Raw genomic sequence first — 18273 nt, forward strand, 5'->3', positions numbered from 1 at the left:
TCTTTTCTCTCTCAAATCCATCTGTCATAATGTCATTATCAAGGTATTTATAAAATACAGGTTTGATTTAAAAATATAATTGCCCTGATTAAGAACCTTTGCTGGATCACTATTATCTACCAAAGCAAGTCTGAATTCCTTAGCCTAATGTACAGATTCTTTTAAAATTTGGTCCATCCTACTTTTCCAAGTCCATCTGTATTCTCTGTACCAAAGACTCTGTGTTCCAGTCATGCAAAGTGACAAAGTAACAAACAGTCCCTGAACTTTTCAGATGCTACCACTCCTCTGACTTTTCTCTTCCTGTGCTTGCTGACAAACAATGCCTTGTGGCCACCTCTTCACTTGTTGAACTCCTACTAATCCTTTAGTACCCCTCCTCTGTAAAGGCCCATCTAAGAAGGATTAATTGTTCCCTCCCCTCTAAATGCTTGAGCCTTTGGCTCAGATAAATATATAACTTATTACAACAAATTTTGATTTATGTGTACAGGTCTTTCTTCTTTTATAGCCTATGAAATCCTTAAAGGGCAAGATCATACTGTGTTCACTCTTATAATCTCAGTGACTAACATGGAGTCTATTAGACATTCAATGTTCATATTATCAGTGAATGAATCATTCATTCATAGAATGACCATTCTGTACTGCTGCAAGAAAGAGTTGCTCTTATCACTATTATTATTATTAATTTATTTATTTATATTTTGGCTGCACGTGGGCTCTTCGTTGTGGCATGCAGGCTTCTCTCTAGTTGCGGCGTGCAGGTTTTCTCTCTCTAGTTATGGTGCGTGGGCTCCAGAGCGCATGGGCTCTGTAGTTTGTGGTATGCAGGCTCTCTAGTTGAGGTGCATGGGCTCAGTAGTTGTGGCGCGCGGGCTTAGTTGCCCCTAGGCATGTGGGATCTTACTTCCCCAACCAGGGATCGAACCCGCATCCTCTGCATGGGAAGGTTGATTCTTTACCACTGGACCATTGGGGAAGTCCCTCTTATCACTATTATTAAAGCCACTGAAAGGACTGCTATCTCTTAGTCACGGCAGGGACCCTGAGAGATCACTAGGGTAAGTTCTCCCTGATCCTTCAATTTCAGGGCTGCTCAAGTCTCAGAGAATTTCTCCAACCTACCTACCTCCCTGGAATACTTATTGTTCTGTATTAGATAATGATTACTAAATTGTCCACCAGCTTTATTCTTGTGGGAAATCCTTAATTTGTTGTCTCATTCTTTTCTCAATCCTCTTTCAATGCTTCTGTCAATTGGTCAGCAATTAGTGGTCACAAACAGGCAACCCCATTTGGCACATAGTACTAAATTCAAGGTTCTTATTTTTCTCCATATTGTTGGCGATCTGGAGGCAGGAAAGAAATTCAGGATGAGGACAAATAAGGACATATGAATTAGAGAAAGGAAAAGTTCACACGGCATCATTAGAAGGGAAGGGTGATAGGCTGTCTACTAACAGTTCTAAGGAAAATGAAAAAGAGCATGTCTATAGGGAACATACTGCAATGGTTTCCACATTAAAAAAATATTTATTTACTTATTAATTTATTTGGCTGCATCAGGTCTTAGTGGCGGCATGCGGGCTTCTTTCTAGTTGTGGCGCGTGGGCTCTAGAGCATGCAGGCTTAGCCGCCCTGCAGCTTGTGGGATCTTAGTTCCCAGACCAGGGATCGAACGCACGTCCCCTGCATTGGAAGGCAGATTCTCAACCACTGGACTACCAGGGAAGTCCTCACATTTTTTTCTGAGAATGAAAATCTTACTCATAAGCCTGTGGTAGAGATAGTGAGTCATCTAATGCAATATTCATTCTTTGTAATAGAACCCTGAATTCATTTGGGACAGCAGCACGTACGGCCAAGGGATATATTGCCAGTTTCCCTGGCAGTGTGGAGGCTATAACTAAGTGCTGGCTGATAAGATATAAGTGGAAGTGACATGTGGGGCTTCAGCAAGTCTGTTTAACAGTGAAAATGTGCACTCTTTTTTAGATTTGTTTCCTTCTGGTTGTGTAGAATGCAGATATAATGACTGACTTCAAGCAGCCATTTTGGACTGTGAGGAAACATACTCAGGAATGGTAGAGTAAGACAGGAAAAGTCTGAATCCCTGACACTGAGATCCACCACACCTGCAGAACCATAGCTGTGGAACCCATCAGGATTGCCTATCTCTAGACCTCTAGCATCAGAGAAATTAACTTCTGTCTTGTTTAAGCCATAGTTATTTTTAGTTTTCTGAATTTACTCCTAATTGATAAATTACTCCTGTCCTCAAGGATCTTAAGATCCAGAAGAAGAATATTTGGCACAATGTAAAGATTTAACAGAAAGATAGGTACACAATTCTGTGCACTTCCTGGATTTATGAACAATTCTGCTGCAAGAAAGTAATCTAAAATATTATTATTTTAGACCAGGGAAACTAGCTAGTTAAAATCAAAATTATAAAATGTTTATGTGAACATGGAAACATGGAGACTGGTGCGGAAGAATGAATGAGGCTGTTAATATTGATTACACATGTTTGGATTTTCACTTCTTACAATGACCAAGTAATACTTTTGAGGCTTCGAAAATTAAAATAGAGAATATTTTAAACTAAAAGCAATAAATGATAAATATTTCTATGAGGGAAAACTATACTGATTTATCTATGTTGCTTTTTTGAATAGGGAATTCTATAAATCTGTTTTCAGGACATTGTATACCAGGATTCTCATCCCTGATCCACTAATAACTAGATGTGGAATCTTGGGGAAGTCATACTCTTTTGACCTTAGTAAAATGAGAATGTTAGTAAATGAATATTAAAGTTTCTTTCAGCACTAAAATTCTGTGAATTTAATCATACATTTGCTTCAGTGACTATCTTACTGCACCTCTCCAGTCTGATTTCTATGAATTCAAAAGTTGTTACAATGAGTCAGTAATATAGTTCTTATGTGCCTATTTCTGAGGTGGGTGACTAACAAATATAAATGCCATAGAAGAATAAGACAGATAACTGCAAATACCACCCTTCTCCTGTGTCTCCATAAAGGCCTTTCCATGTGCATAACCTGGTATTTCCTAAGATGTGATACTTTTTTGGTTTCATGTCTGTTCCCCTATAGATTGTGAACCCCTGGGGATGGGGGTGGAGGCAAGAAATGCATCTTCCTGGTGCCAAGCACTGGCCTGAAATACAGCAGGTGATTTTGCTGAAGAGATGAGCGAGTGAAGGAAGATTTGTATAAAAAGACGATGATCCTAAGAGAAAATGATAGCTAATCTTATGACTGGTAACTTGAAGTCTTGTCTCTTTTCTTTGTAATCCAGATTTTAATTAATTTGTGACATATTCATTAGTCAGAAAAACTTTAGAAATTCTTGATAATTTTTGCAAGCTTTATTGGCTTTTAGGTTGTTGCCAGATTAATATAGCTGTCAAGGAAAGAAGGGCGAGCTTCATGCTGGCTTGGATCAAATGATATTGTTCTGTCTCTGGATTATGAACTGTACTCAGGGTACCTTCAGCCCATTCTGGGAGACTGGGCAAGAGGATGGGAGGACTGTCCCACAGCTCATCTCTGGGGGACTCTGGCGGTGAAACCCCACCTAAAGCCGTTGCCCTAGTCAGGCTAGGCCAGTGCCATCCATGAGAACTACGGGCTACCCCTCCCTCACTGCAGTCTTATACACCAACGGAATTAATGATACATGCTCTCCTCACACACCTTCTTGAGTAAAAGCAAATAAGTAAAGTAACAAAGGGCTCATGGCTTTAATCCCAACCACAATGCTGTTTCCCTGCCCTTTTTCCCGGTGACTGTCTTTCCATTCCTGAGTGGGTCCAAGAGTAGCTACTACCTAAAAGCAGGTACAGAACACCCAGTCCTTCCTTCTGAGGGCCCCTCTCCCCCCTGCTGTCTTAACAGGGGTGCCCTAAAATCAACATCATCGAACCCCTCATGCAGAACAACAGGTGGTCTGAATGTCATTTACATATGCCTTCCTCATGGAGACTTACATCAAATTGTGTTTCAAATAGAGATATTAGGAGTTAAAAAAGATCAGATCATTGAATACAATAAAAGTAAAATATTGGTATTAAAGAACATACCGCAGTACCCTGGGGTTCCACATACTGTCTTCATGAGCACTTGATGTTCCACGATTTTAGAGAGCCCAAAATCAGCTGAGACAAGAAAAAAATTTAATGAAGTGAGTCGTTTCTCAGCTTTTATATGATGACAGATTACTTTTTTGTTATTCAAAGTAAAACTTATTTATTTGTTTGTATTTGACGTTGGGGTGGATATAGATAGGGGCCAGTCACCTGGGACAGTAAACTAAAAAAAACTAAATAATAATTCATGCCTTGCTTTAAATTGGAAAAAAAATACCCCATGACTCCCAAATACATGTTATGCTCTTCTCTATAATTACTAGCTTTCAGTAAATAAGCTATTTCTTCTTGAAATAATAGTTGTGACAGATATATTTTGTCTAATATTAATTCTGAGATTTGAAACTAACTCTAAAGGACAGTATAGAATTACTGATATAATTCAGAACTTTTAATCCACTGGAAGAAATCAAAATAAAAAATTAGACTTTTGTAAATGTCAGTAAAATGAACAGAAATATCAAAGGTTTATTCTGCTTCAAAATAAGTAATTTTGTTCTCTAGTATATTTGACGGATAAGAATTTACTCTTGTATGAGGAACATATAACTTTGTGCAAAAATTCTTATTTATTTCTCAGAATGGTACCTAGGTAAAACATAAACAGAAGTTGCTACCATTATGGTCTATTTGCTGGGCTACATCCTTCTCACCCAGGAAACATAAGGAAACAGTTCAAGGCCATTCTTCAAGAGAGGCAGGTACAGAATTGATGCCATTTTAGACTTCAAAGATAAACCCACATTTCCATGGAGGTGCTGATCCTTATCAGAAAAAGCAGCAGGAAGTCCTTCAGAAAGAAAGGCTCTCCTGTCTAAATTAGTATCTATCCATCCATTTAAAGAAATTTCTTGAAGGATAAAATCTTTGAAAGTGATGTTAAAGGCAATGGAAGCTTCCCTGCTGCCCACTGCCTTTCAGGAGTGATTATGAGAACAAGCTGGCTGCCCAGCACGACTTCAGTATTTTTTCTTTAGGTTCTTGCATTCATAAAGCACATTATGTTGTCTGAGCTCTTCCATGATATGTACAACTTAATTTTCAAAAGTGTTAACATTTATAAACGCAGTGAACTCATCAGATTAGAATTATAAAAGCGCCAAAAAAGCAATGCCCTTTAGAGGATTTAGTACAGATTCTACTAAGAAGATTTCACCTAAAATAAATTTTATAATTATTTTTGCAAACAAAGATTTGTTCTGTAAGGGACATGGAAAGTAAAATTTAATATACGTTTTTCTAAAATGATGATTTAATGATCTCTTTGGGTAGATCAGAACTTCCCAAACCATCTTTGTAGTTCTTCAGAGTGCTTACTGGGGGAACAAAACCAAACCAAGGTTTCCAGAGTCAAATAAGGTTTGGAAAAAGCCTCACAGACACTAATTTAGATGTCACTCTACACATTAGCATTTTTAACTTTCTCAAAAGTCCTGCAGAAATAAAAATCTTGTTTAACTGTAAGTTGGCATTTCTTAAGTTACTTGACCAAACTTAGCACCTCCACAAACCATTCCCCCCGCCAAAAGGAGCCGGGAATGGTTCACTCAACTGAGGACCAGTGTTCTGTGGAGTGTACTTTGGGAAATACAGATCTCAATTTATCTCTGTTCATATAAACAAATGATTCAGAGCCCAAATTCACTGATATGTACTAAGCATTTTGTGTCAAAGTTCTTCATTACCTAAAATTAAGCTCCAACTAACTTGTGCAATAAGAAATGTCATGTAATCTGTGATTTTCTACTATATAAACTTATCTACAAAATACAAGGTCACCTCCTGAAGTCCCTGTCATTTCCAAGAGCTGTGATTCCTTTGTGTGTCCAGCAATGAAGCACCACCTTCTATGCACTAATTCAGGTAAATATTCCAGGAAAGAGCACAGACTTCCAAAACAATGCATTATTCCTTTACAGATACCAATATTTGAGGAAATTGAATGGAGGCAAAACTGGACAGAGCAATATTTACAAATTCCGTGGAATAAATTTCTTCTGCTTTGGGAAAAGGGATCATAAGACATCAGGAAACATACCAATTTTGAGTGGTGCATCTGGGGCTGGAGTTGCATAGAGAAGGTTCTCTGGTTTGAGATCACGATGGACAATCCCATTTTCATGTAGGTACTAAATAGGGAAAATAATTAAGTAACATTCATATAATTATATTTATGGTTCCAACATTTAATCTTTCCAGAATTATAATAATTTTTACTAAGTTATGTGATTCAACAACACACATACTATGATTTAAAAATAAACACCAAAAGGGAAAATATGTTTTAAACTATATGTCATTTGAGAATAGCTTATACATATTTTACTAAAAGTGAAATGCAATTTAAATTGTATAGAACCAACTGCCAGAAATAAAATATTTACTTCTCAGAGAATATTGGTTGCAGTTCTCATATGCATATTACCATATCAGCTCAAATTGGCTAATTATTATTATTATTATTTTTTTTTTTGCGTACATGGGCCTCTCACTGTTGTGGCCTCTGCCACTGCGGAGCACAGGCTCCAGACACGCAGGCTCAGCGGCCATGGCTCACGGGCCCAGCCGCTCCGCGGCATGTGGGATCTTCCCAGACCGGGGCACGAACCTGTGTCCCCTGCTTCGGCAGGCAGACTCTCAACCACTGCGCCACCAGGGAAGCCCTTGGCTAATTATTATTATAATAAAGTCAAGGTGCTCTGTGTTGAAATTTGTCGGATTTATTATCTGAAAAGCATAATTGTATGTGTCATCTTAGAAGTTCACAACCATAGCAAAGATTTCTTAATTATCATTTGAACAGACATTTAGATGTGAGTAATTATTATAGAGAACTACCCTTAATATGAAAAATATTGTTTAATGACAATGAATGCTCTCATAGACTCTTCTGAGGATTAGTATATCCAGCTATCAGTATAGAGTATTATACTTGAGATTATCTTAAAAATTACCTCTAACAACTCCATTCATTTTATTACATTTTAAATTATTTTGTAAATCATGTGTAATTAAACATGTAACATACTCTCATTGTGAATGTTAAAAGTTCTACCTGACCGTGCTTCTCTTCCAGGGGAAGCCTCAGGTCCTCTCCAAAAGCAATCATTCATCAGTTTGAAATGGTCTGAACTTTTTTCTATGCATTTACAAATATGAGTATATGTATACAAAGAAATATCCCTGATTTTTCCATTTTCTTACATCAATGTATCATTAATAAAAGTTTTTACACTGCTCTTTTTTTCACTTAACATGTCTTTGAAATCTTTCTCACATGTCACCACAGCTTATTTTATTTAATCCTTGCATCCATTTTTTGTTTGATGTCCATCACTTTTTATTTTGCTATTCCCATTTTGATGGACATTCAAGTTTTTTAAAATTACAAATAATGCATTAATAAACTGTCAGTACTTGGATATTTGAGTATTTTTGCTGGTGTTTCTCTAGGACAGATACCTGGAAGCAGGTCTGGTGGGGTTAAAAGTTATATAGACTTTTAATTTTAATATATACTGCAAAATCACTTTCCTAAAAGACTCCATCAGTATTTACTCACATAAACATTGTAAGTGTATATGTTTTCCTAATATCTTTACAAAATTTATATTTTTAACTTTTGCTGAGCTGGAGTATAAAAATTATACCTTAAGTTTTGTTTAATTTATCTTTCTCTGTTTACTGGTATAGTCTAGCTTCTTTTCATACCTTTACTGGTTTTCCTTTTCATAAAATGCCCATTCAAATCCTTTGCCTATCTTTCTGTTGGGTTAAGAGAAAAAGTTGCCAGGGTGTTGTAGTTTTTCTCCTTTCCAATCTCATAGGGGAAGAGAGGAAGTCCTTTCTTTCTACTCAAGCCAAGTAAGAGGGGATAAACAGCTTCAAGGTCACTTGACATGTGTCACTTAGTGATTTGGGGAAATAGGGACTGATACCTGGCTCACTCATGAAAAACTGGAAAATGGTTGGAGCAGATGATTGAGGAGAGAGGTTCTCAGTGAGATTCAGCTGCCTTCAAATAATAGCTGGACAAAGAAGCACATTTCTCATGGGCCCAGTGTGGACTGTGCAGAAGGGAATCAGACACTAGTCTCCCAGAAGAGGTCCCTTTGCTGGAGTGTTTCCTGCTGGGATGATGCCACCTCATCTCAGCATCACAGAAAGCAGAACATGAGGGAGGTGAGAGTAGGCAGCTGAAGGGCCACTTAGATCACCTGGAGTGAGAGAACTGTCCTGCAATGAGTCTCTGTAGAGCTATCAATGGTGTCCCATAGGGAAAGAACAACAGGCATTTGTAACCTGCCACACCCAGAGATCACTGGTGCCAGCCCAGAACTGTGCCCATCTGGTAAGACCAAGTCTTAACCCTCCATCTCCTAACCCACTCACTCTTCATCATCGCCTTCACATCCCAACCCTGGAAGGACCACAGTCAGCATCTAGCTTGTTGAAAAAGAGCAAGAAAAAAAGAAGAAACTAACAAGAATTCCTACCCGCTATGTTTATAAATTACAGATCCCAAGGTGGGGAAGGGAAGAAGTTTAAAACTGGATGAGTCTTAAATTTTGGTCTTGTCATGAAAAGATGCTCAACATTGCTAATTATTAGAGAAATGCAAATCAAAACTACAATGAGGTGTCACCTCACACCAGTCAGAATGGCAATAATTAAAAAGTCTACAAATAACAAATGCTGGAGAGAGTGTGGAGAGAAGGGAACCCTCCTACACTGTTGGTGGGAATGTTAAGTTGGTACAGCCTCTATGGAAAACAGTATGAAGGTTCCTCAAAAAACTAAAAATAGAATTACCATATGATCCACAATCTATTGCTGGGCATATATCTGGACAAAACTATAATTCAAAAAGATACATGCACCCCTATGTTCATAGTAGTACTATTCACAATAGCCAAGGCATGGAAACAGCCTAAAGGTCCATCAACAGAGGAATGGATAAAGAAGATGTGGTACATACATACAATGGAATACTACTCAGCCATAAAAAAGAACGAAATAATGCCATTTGCAGCAACATGGATGCAACTAGAGATTATCATACTAAATGAAGTAATTCAGAAAGAGAAATACAAATACCATATGATATCACTTATATGTAGAATCTAAAATATGACACAAGTGAACTTATCTGTGAAACAGGAACAGACCCACAGACATAGAGAACAGACTTGTAGTTGCCAAGGCAGGGGTCGGGGAGAGATGGACTGGGAGTTTGGGGTTAGCAAATGCAAACTATTACATATAGAATGGATAAACAACAAGGTCCTACTGTATAGCACAGGGAACTATATTCAATATCCTGAGATAAACAGTAATGGAAAAGAACATAAAAAAGAATGTATATATGTATAACTGAATCACTTTGCTGGACAGCAGAAACACAATATTGTAAATCAAGTATACTTCAACAAAAAAAGTAAAAAATAAAATTTTGGTCTTTTCCTTACCCAAGAGGGACAAGAAAAATTATGGGCATGGCCTGAAATTTTATTCATTGAGGAGAAGAATGGATTCACGGGGTTAATGTGTCAGGACAACAGTGAGAAAAACATAAAGTTGCTTTTGTTCATGTCTTACCAGGTCTAGCTCACTCTTTATACTAGATCATTATCAGGTAGATAATAATACCATTCATGTCCTAAGCACTTACTATATTCCAAGCACTATTATAAACACCTTAGATCTCTTAGTTTATTTAATCTTAGCAGCAGCTCTGTGATGTAAATCATATAATTCTTGTTCTGGAAGTGAGAAAATTGAGGCATAGAGAGGCTAAGAGATCTGTACAATGTCACAACTAGAGATTGTGGTGTCAAGATTCAGACCTGGGCATCTGGCAGCAGAGTCCATACCTTTGCCCATATCATGATTCCCAAGCAGGTGCTCAAGAAATACTTATTTCTTGATTTTGTAGGGTGGGGATGAGAGGAAAATAAAAACGAAGGAGAAGAGGGGAGAATAATGGAAGAGAGGGAAGGTAATAAGAGAGTGGGAGGAGATACGAGAGAATGACAGAGGACCCCACTCAGCCTCGAATGATACCGTGGAAAAAACCACCATATCCCTAAGAAGGAAGAGACTATATCTCGTATATGCAGCGTTTGAAACGCAAAGATGTATCTCATATAATAGCTTTGGAGCATACCTAAGAATTGCATAGTTTGGGATCAATAGAAAATATTGATTTTCCTCCCTAATCTAACCCAATTTAGAAGCTCCACTGCTTTGGGAAGAAAATGACACTGAAAACAGCAACACAATAACAAAAGCAAATGAGATGAACTGACAAGTGTTGGTTTAGCAAGTTCTAATTATGTAAAGATTCTCATTAAATGTTGTTCTGGCTTTCTTAAACAGAAATAGTGGTCATGTGTTCTAAGTCCAAATCTAAAGAAAGCAAGACAAAACAAACAAAAACAAAACACCATTTGGCACTCCATAAAGGAGAACTAGACCAGATAACAGAAGAAAAGTTTTAGAGAAAATAATAGATTATTAAAAGTCATAATATAATCATGTGCACATATGGGAGGAGGCATTTAAGTGTATTTTATTGGCAAAATGGCAATTTTATTTTTGCTTAGACCCACTGATTGCCTTTCATCAATAGTTAGTATTTTTGACTTTTACGTTATCTCAAGTCAGGAAGCCAGGAAGAAGGAAAACATGGAGTATATGATCTTTTGTCTTCCCCAAGAAGATACAATCATTAGAAGCAGCAACACTTCCAGAGCACCAGTTCTCAAACTTTTTGGTCTCAGGACTTCTAGAAAGTTAAATAAAATATATTAAGAACCTCAAAGAGCTCTTGTTTATGTGAGTTATGCCTAACATTTAGTTACTGTGTAAGTAGTTAAAACTGAGAAATTTAAAAATCACTTATTAATTTATTTAAAAATAAAACAATAAACTCATGTTAACATATACATTTTAAAACATAACTATTTTCTAAGACAAAAAATTAGAGAGTACTATGCCATTGTTTTAAAGTTTTACAAATTTCTTTAATGTCTGGTTTAATGGAAAACAGCTGGATTCTCATATCTGCTGCATTCTCTATTGTAAAATCACATATCATGTAGACTCTAGAAAATTCCACAGTACTTTGATAAGTAAGGAGAAATGCTTTCATATTATGATGAAATAGTTTTGACCTCACAGACCCTGAAAGGGGTCTCAGGGACCCTCCAGGAATCCCTAAAATATACTTTGAAAACTTGTTTTACAGCATCTGAAGACATAAAAAGAGTAGTTTTTAAGAGCTGAATAATAGGCACACTTCCCCTTATTTTCAAAATAGGTTTTAAATAAAATACATAATCTCATCAAATGCTAATCTTATTTTGACACGTTGAGATCACTGCACATGGAGAAGTGAAGAAGAAAACAGTATTAAGGGGAAAAATGCTCCTCACAATTGGGTACTCATAGGAAAATGTGTAAAGACGTTTTATATCATATGAATGATATAGAACTGATTAAGGAATATCTAATCACAGAGAAATAGACCTTATCAAAGTATTGTCATTTTAGCTACAGATTATGGGGATTCAACATAAGTAGACAAAAGGATTAGAAATACTAAGAAATGAGATTATTGGATATTCTAGAATAAACCAAGTGTTAAAAGTAATCATAATTAAAGTAAATTGAGGACAAGCAAGGAAACAGGTTGAAAACCTAAACATCAGTTTAGGAAAAGATCTATAAAATGTTCTATATGAATCCAACAATTTAATAGGGAGAAATAATAAATAAATAATAAATAATCAATCTGACAACAATTGTAGCAGCTAATTACTAAAGGTTATCTTGACTAATGGTAACCTTTAATAAAGAAATTGGAAGAGCAAACAACCAGGTGTGTATGAATTTAATTAAAACTTTGTGGAATAAAAAGAAGGAGAAGGAGGAGGAAGAGAAAGCGTCAGAGGCAGAGAAGCACAACTAATTTACTGGCTCAATTTTTGCAAAGTGCATTCTCTTTTTAGGAAAAAAAAGCATTAAATGACAAGTAGAATTCTATCTGCAGACTAATCAAGATAGGAAACAATTACTTTTTAAGGATTTTATAATAATAAATTTAACGTTTTGGTGCCAAAGGCATACCTTTGCCGAGTTCTGTTTCAATATTATGCTCTTGGTTTTGATCAAGGGTTAATATAAGAAATAAAGCATAATAAGGTTTTGTGGTATTGTTTTTGAAATGGTTATTAAGGAAAAACATTATGAGAGCTGCTTAAACAATTTTCCCACCCTCTAAATCTCAGTTTTCTCATCTGCAAGGTCCACTTTACAGGCTGTAGTGAGAATTGGAGATGGGGCATGGAAGCCCTTAGCACGTAGTAGATATTCTACTTTATAAACAGTAGTTATTAGGACTCTACCATTGTTGTTTCACATCTCTTACAGAATAAATTACATTTAGAAATCCTTTGAGATTTGGAAAACTTGCTCTTTTCTGAAGTATCAAAGGATACTTTGATCAGAAAATACTTGGTTTTTATTTCATCACATTTTCTTCTTTTGTCTTGGCTGCCAAAAAACTCAGTGAAAAAGAGGTTTCAATTACAATAACTAGCCTAATTTGGATTATTTACTTCTCCCTCTCCCTGCTTTTTAAAAAATTCTTTTTTCCACTTTAATAGCTTTATTTTGTATGCATTTTTCATTTAATTTGCCACAACTTTTCTTCCCAAGAAGATGCAATATAAAGTACAGAGAGATAGGATGTGTTATATATTAGTCTTCTTCCCCTTTGAAACAGGTCTAAGTAAAACAAGGACTGAAATTGCTATATACGTGTTCATAGTTTATGGTAAGAATGTTTAGAAGTTAGAAAAGGAACAAAGTTTGTGTCAATTAGGATTTGAAACATTCTTACTATGTTTTTCCCAATTGTAAAACAAAGAATTTCTGTGATATACAGTATCTGTCATTGATAAAGAGCTGCATTTCAAAGCCTGTTGTTTTGCTTGTGCTCCATTCTCCTGGATCTTTGCTGGTTCTTCAGGAGCTATCCCTGGATGCAGCTTTGGATCCTATCCCATGGCCCCTCCCTACTCAGAGGCACTGCCCCATCAGTACTGCCTTTTTCCCACCTCTCTCCTACTATTCCCTCTTTCATCATAGAAATATCACCAGACTAGGCCAGCCCTCCTCATCCTCAGTACTCGACTATCATGTCAATCCTCAGGGAGGCTGTACCTGCCCTTCCAAATTAACATGTTCTCTTATGTGCACACTCATATATCCTCTCATTGATGCTTCCTATTTTTCTTTATAGCATATCTGTTTCTTTGCAAGCTTTATGTTAAGGATGTCTCCCTCACTAGACTGAAAACTCCATGAAGACAAGGAAATTTTTACCTGGTTCCTCAGATACCGAGTTTCCTCTACAATGCCTTCACTAAAAATGCACTCAATAAATACTTTTGAATGATCGATAAATAAATTTTCCTATAGACATGGATGTTATTCTACTTTTTAGTCACTAACTTGTAGTTACATATTCAAGAATGATGGTAATCTGCACCATTTATTCATTTGCCATTATTAATGTCAGAAGTTTAAATTCTTGTGCTTACACTGTAGTGATTCCACAGGAACATTGCTCCGATACATTTAGCTGAAGTAAGGCTCAGCGTTTATATGTTTGTGAAACATATACCATACTTACTGGATAATAATACTTAAGTCACCTCAGAGGTGCTCAGTGAGTATCAGTTAGATAGATGAGATTTGCAGCATCACTTTGAGAAAAGCCAAAATCCAATAAGAATATTTTAACTGTAAGAGCATGCAAAAAGGGGCTTCCCTGGTGGCACAGTGGTTAAGAATCTGCCTGCCAATGCACGGGACACGGGTTTGAGTGGAAGATCCCACATGCCGCGGAGCAACGAAGCCCGTGCGCCACAACTACTGAGCCTAAGCTCTAGAACCCACGAGCCACAACTACTGAAGACTGCGCACCCAGAGCCCGTCCTCCACAACAAGGGACGCCACCGCAATGAGAAGCCTGCACACCACAACGAAGAGTAGCCCCCGCTCGATGCAACTAAAGAAAGCCCAAGAGCAGCAATGCAACGCAGACAAAAAAAAAATCAGGCCAAAGGGTTTCATCTACAAAATGACATTTTGAATAATTACATTATTTTTTTTTCTTCTGTAGTAGCATTAAGTTGATAGTTATGGCTGAATTAATTTCTTCACATCCTTTGAAGTTGATCTGAATATTCAATACAACATAAGCGTCAGGGGAGCTTGGGGAAAGACACTTGAAAATTCACCTGTTAGTTTTCTCTTCAGTTTCCTTCATGTCTAAAACATTCATAAATTGTACGGGGCATTGTAATAAAATGGAACTAAGTTGTCCAGCCATAATAACTCATTAGCGAAGAGTGACCAAGCCAAAAGGCCTCCGTTTGTAAATGAAAGAGCTGCACTGGACTCCAGTAGTGAGCCTGAAGAGGACTGGGCCCGCTGCTGTCCCTGCAGTAAGGTTACTATGTGAGCACCATTATTTAGATTATGGGTGTGGCTTGAAGTGTCTGGATAAAGCAAAGCTTTGCTGGAAAATGCTTGCTGGAGTGGCAATGTCATGGGGAAAGAGAGTAGGATGTTTTACAGAGAGGATAATTATGAATGTCACTGGGTAGGGAAACCTGTGGTGTCAGTTTAGAGTAGTTGATAGGTGAAGAGGTCAGGAAGAACAGTCAGACTCTAATTCTTGTTTCTGATTTTGGTACAAGTCTCCTGGTGTACAAAGTCAGAGTGGGGCAACATGGGTGCTTGCAACAGGTTGGAAATTCATTTTTCTATTTATATATGTGTATGAAATAAAAGTCTACTAAGTACATATTTCTAAGAATGGTCTATTTAGTATTGGTGGAAATATCATTTTACCTATACTATTTTCCTTAGATTCAGTCCATGGGTACAAAGGGAGTAACAGGTAGAGCACAGAGGGTTTAGGGCAGTGAAGATGCTCTGTATGGTGCTATAATAATGGATATGTGTCATTATATATTTGCCCAAACCCATAGAATGTAGAACACTGAGAGTGAACTGCAATGTAAACTATGGACTTTGAGTGATTATGATGTGTCAATTTCGGTTCATCAGTTGTAACAAATGTACGATTCTGGTGGGGGATGTTGATAACGGGGAGGCTGTGCATCTGTGGGGGTAGGGAGCATATGGGAACTCTCTGTACTTTCACCTCAATTTTGCTGTGAACCTAAACCTGCTCTAAAAAATAAAATCTTTTTTAAAAAAGTACTTTAAGTTTTGTTGATTCTTTTAGATTTTCTAAATAGACAATCATGTCATCTATGAACAAAGACGGTTTCTTCCTTGCTTTCCAACCTACATATGTTTTATTTCCACTTCTTGTCTTATTGCGTTAGCTAGAACTTTCAGTGCAATGCTGAAAAGGAGTGCTGAGACGGGACACCTTTGACTTGTCCCTAATCTTAGAGGGAAAGCTTTGAGTTTCTCACCATTAAGCATGATGTTATCTGTGAGTTTTCTGTAGAGATCCTTTATCAAGTTGAAGAACTTCCCTTCTATTCCTAGTTTTCGGGGAGTTTTTATCAAGAATGGGTATTGGATTTTGTCAAAATTTTTTTCTGCACCTGTTAATATGATTTAGCCTGTTGATGTAATGGAGTACATTAATTGATTTTCAAACGTTGAATCAGGCTTGCATACCTAGAATAAATCCCACTTTTTCTTGGTGTATAATTCTTTTTATACATTGTTAGATTTAATTTGCTAATATTTTGTTGAGGATTTTTGCATCTACATTCGTAAGAGGCATTGGTCTGCAGTTTTCTTTTCTTGTAGTGTCTGTCTGGTTTTGGTGTTAGGGTAATGCGGGCCTCATAGAATGAGTTAGGAAGTATTTCCTTTGATTTTATCCTCTGAAAGATATTGTAGAGAATTGGTAAAAATTTCTTCCTTAAATGTTAGGTGGAATTTACCAGTGAGCCCAAATGGGCATGGTGCTTTCTCTTTTGGAAGGTTACTAATTATTTATCCAATTTCTTTAATAGATATGGGTCCATTCAGATTGTTTACTTCTTCTTGCTTGAGTTTTGGCAAATTGTGTCTTTCAAGGAATTGGTCCTTTTCATCTAGGTTATCAGCTTTGCTGGCATAGTATTTTTTAGTATCCTTTTAATGTTGATGGCTCTGTGGTGATGTCCCGACTTTCATTTCTGATATTAGTAATTTGTGTCCCCAGTCTCTTATTATTTTTTTTAGTTATCCTAGCTAGAGGCTATTGATTTCATTACTCTTTTCAAAGAACCAGTTTTTGGTTTCACTGATTTTTTTTTTCTACTGATTTCCTGTTTTCAATTTCATTGATTTCTGCTCTAATTATTATTTCTTCTTTTTACTCTAAATTAGAATACATAAAAGTAATTTGTTATGGATTTTCAAGTACTTCATATATGAATATAAGATTTTTTTGGGTAATTTCAGTAATTCAGGGTTTACAAATACAAAAAGTTTTATCATTCCATTAAACACCACATTCTTTAAATTGTTGGTATTGTCAATTCAGGTTAAATGACATTGTATTTATTTAATGTTTTTAATTGTTAAATGACATTTCTTTAGAATTCACATGATGATGCTCAGTGTTAAAATTCCTGAAGTGATATTAAGGTAGAAATCTAATATCAAAACCAAAATCAAATCAATGCATCTCCAGAACTTTTTTTTTTTTAGATTCGATATATATGTGTTAGCATATGGTATTTGTTTTTCTCTTTCTGACTTACTTCGCTCTGTATGACAGTCTCTAGGTCCATCCACCTCACTACAAATAACTCAATTTCGTTTCTTTTTATGGCTGAGTAATATTCCATTGTATATATGTGCCACATCTTCTTTATCCATTCATCTGTTGATAGACACTTAGGTTGCTTCCATATCCTGGCTATTGTGAACAGAGCTGCAATGAACATTGTGGTACATGACTCTTTGAATTATGGTTTTCTCAGGGTGTATCAACACACTGCATCTCAAAACCAAAATCAAATCAATGCATCTCAATTTCCATTCCATGAAAATTCCATGTGAATATAAATGTGGTTTCTGGTACTCATGGAGAATAAGATTTTAATCATATGCAAATATAATAAGCTATTTAATAAACTCTACAATGCAAAAAGAATCATATTTGTACTGTGTTGGTTATATTGTCATAACAAACCATGCTAATTCATTTTAGCCTACCCATCATTCCTGATATTTAAGAAAAGTTGGATGAATGAATGAAGAAAGTTCTGAATTCAGCCAAGCTGAGCTCTCTTAGTCTATCTATTGTTTGACTTAACTTTGAGGAAAACAAGGATTATCTACAAAATGTCAAAGGAGGAGCAGGTAGATGCTTTCATTTTGAAAACATAGGGCGCTGCTATTTGAGGGTCAGCCTCATCATCAGCATGCCTGGTAAGACCAGTCTGAATAATCAGCCCATGAGTGCTGCACTAATATTTATGACCCCCTAAAACTTGTGTAAAAGGGCAACTACTTGTGAAGAAATACAATAATTACATGGACATTGAATTTGGCTACGACGAATTTAAGTCTCCTCTCCAATTTCTTACTATTGACTCACATCAAGGGATGTTCAACTTTTGACACTACCATCGTTCTGGATATAGACAAAGTGACAGAGCTGATTGCATGTGGAAGAGTTACATCTGTGGAGCTATCATTATTCCCACCTACTCTTGTCCAAAAAAGAATGAAATATGCATTTGCACATATTCCTAATTTGTTTGAGACAGACTTAATTTTTTAATTATAGCATGTAAAGTGCTTCTCTCTCATTATCTCAAATAAGCAGTTTTCAAGAACTGAATCCAAGAGTAAGAAAGCAAAGGCAAACATAAATAGGCACACCTGCTGCAATGCACCTGTGTCTTTTAAAAAGGTGTGACTTTTTCCCTCCTGCTATGTGATCTTTAAAAGAGATGTATCTCACTTGTCACATTTGAGTGTTAGCCCTTGAACTCCTTCCGTGCTTAGGCCTCTCTGTCTGCTCATCTGTGTCTCTG

At 36.6% G+C, this 18273-nt stretch overlaps 1 protein-coding gene across 3 annotated transcripts in view; it reads right to left on the reverse strand.

Annotated features, from left to right (window-relative positions):
* The window catches only part of CAMK4 (calcium/calmodulin dependent protein kinase IV), a 226411-nt gene that overhangs the window by 35396 nt on the left and 172742 nt on the right, over positions 1 to 18273 (reverse strand). For all 3 annotated transcript variants that reach the window (XM_024743346.1, XM_024743345.1, XM_024743344.1), the window contains exons 7-8: positions 6216 to 6306; positions 4112 to 4186 (exon numbers count right to left, since the gene is read on the reverse strand). In XM_024743346.1, coding sequence (XP_024599114.1) covers positions 4112 to 4186; positions 6216 to 6306 — 166 coding nt within the window. The remainder of the gene's footprint in view (positions 1 to 4111; positions 4187 to 6215; positions 6307 to 18273) is intronic.

The sequence above is a fragment of the Neophocaena asiaeorientalis genome, unplaced genomic scaffold, assembly GCF_003031525.2.
Source record: "Neophocaena asiaeorientalis asiaeorientalis breed wild unplaced genomic scaffold, Neophocaena_asiaeorientalis_V1.1 scaffold26, whole genome shotgun sequence".
In the NCBI taxonomy this organism is placed as follows: Eukaryota; Metazoa; Chordata; class Mammalia; order Artiodactyla; family Phocoenidae; genus Neophocaena; species Neophocaena asiaeorientalis.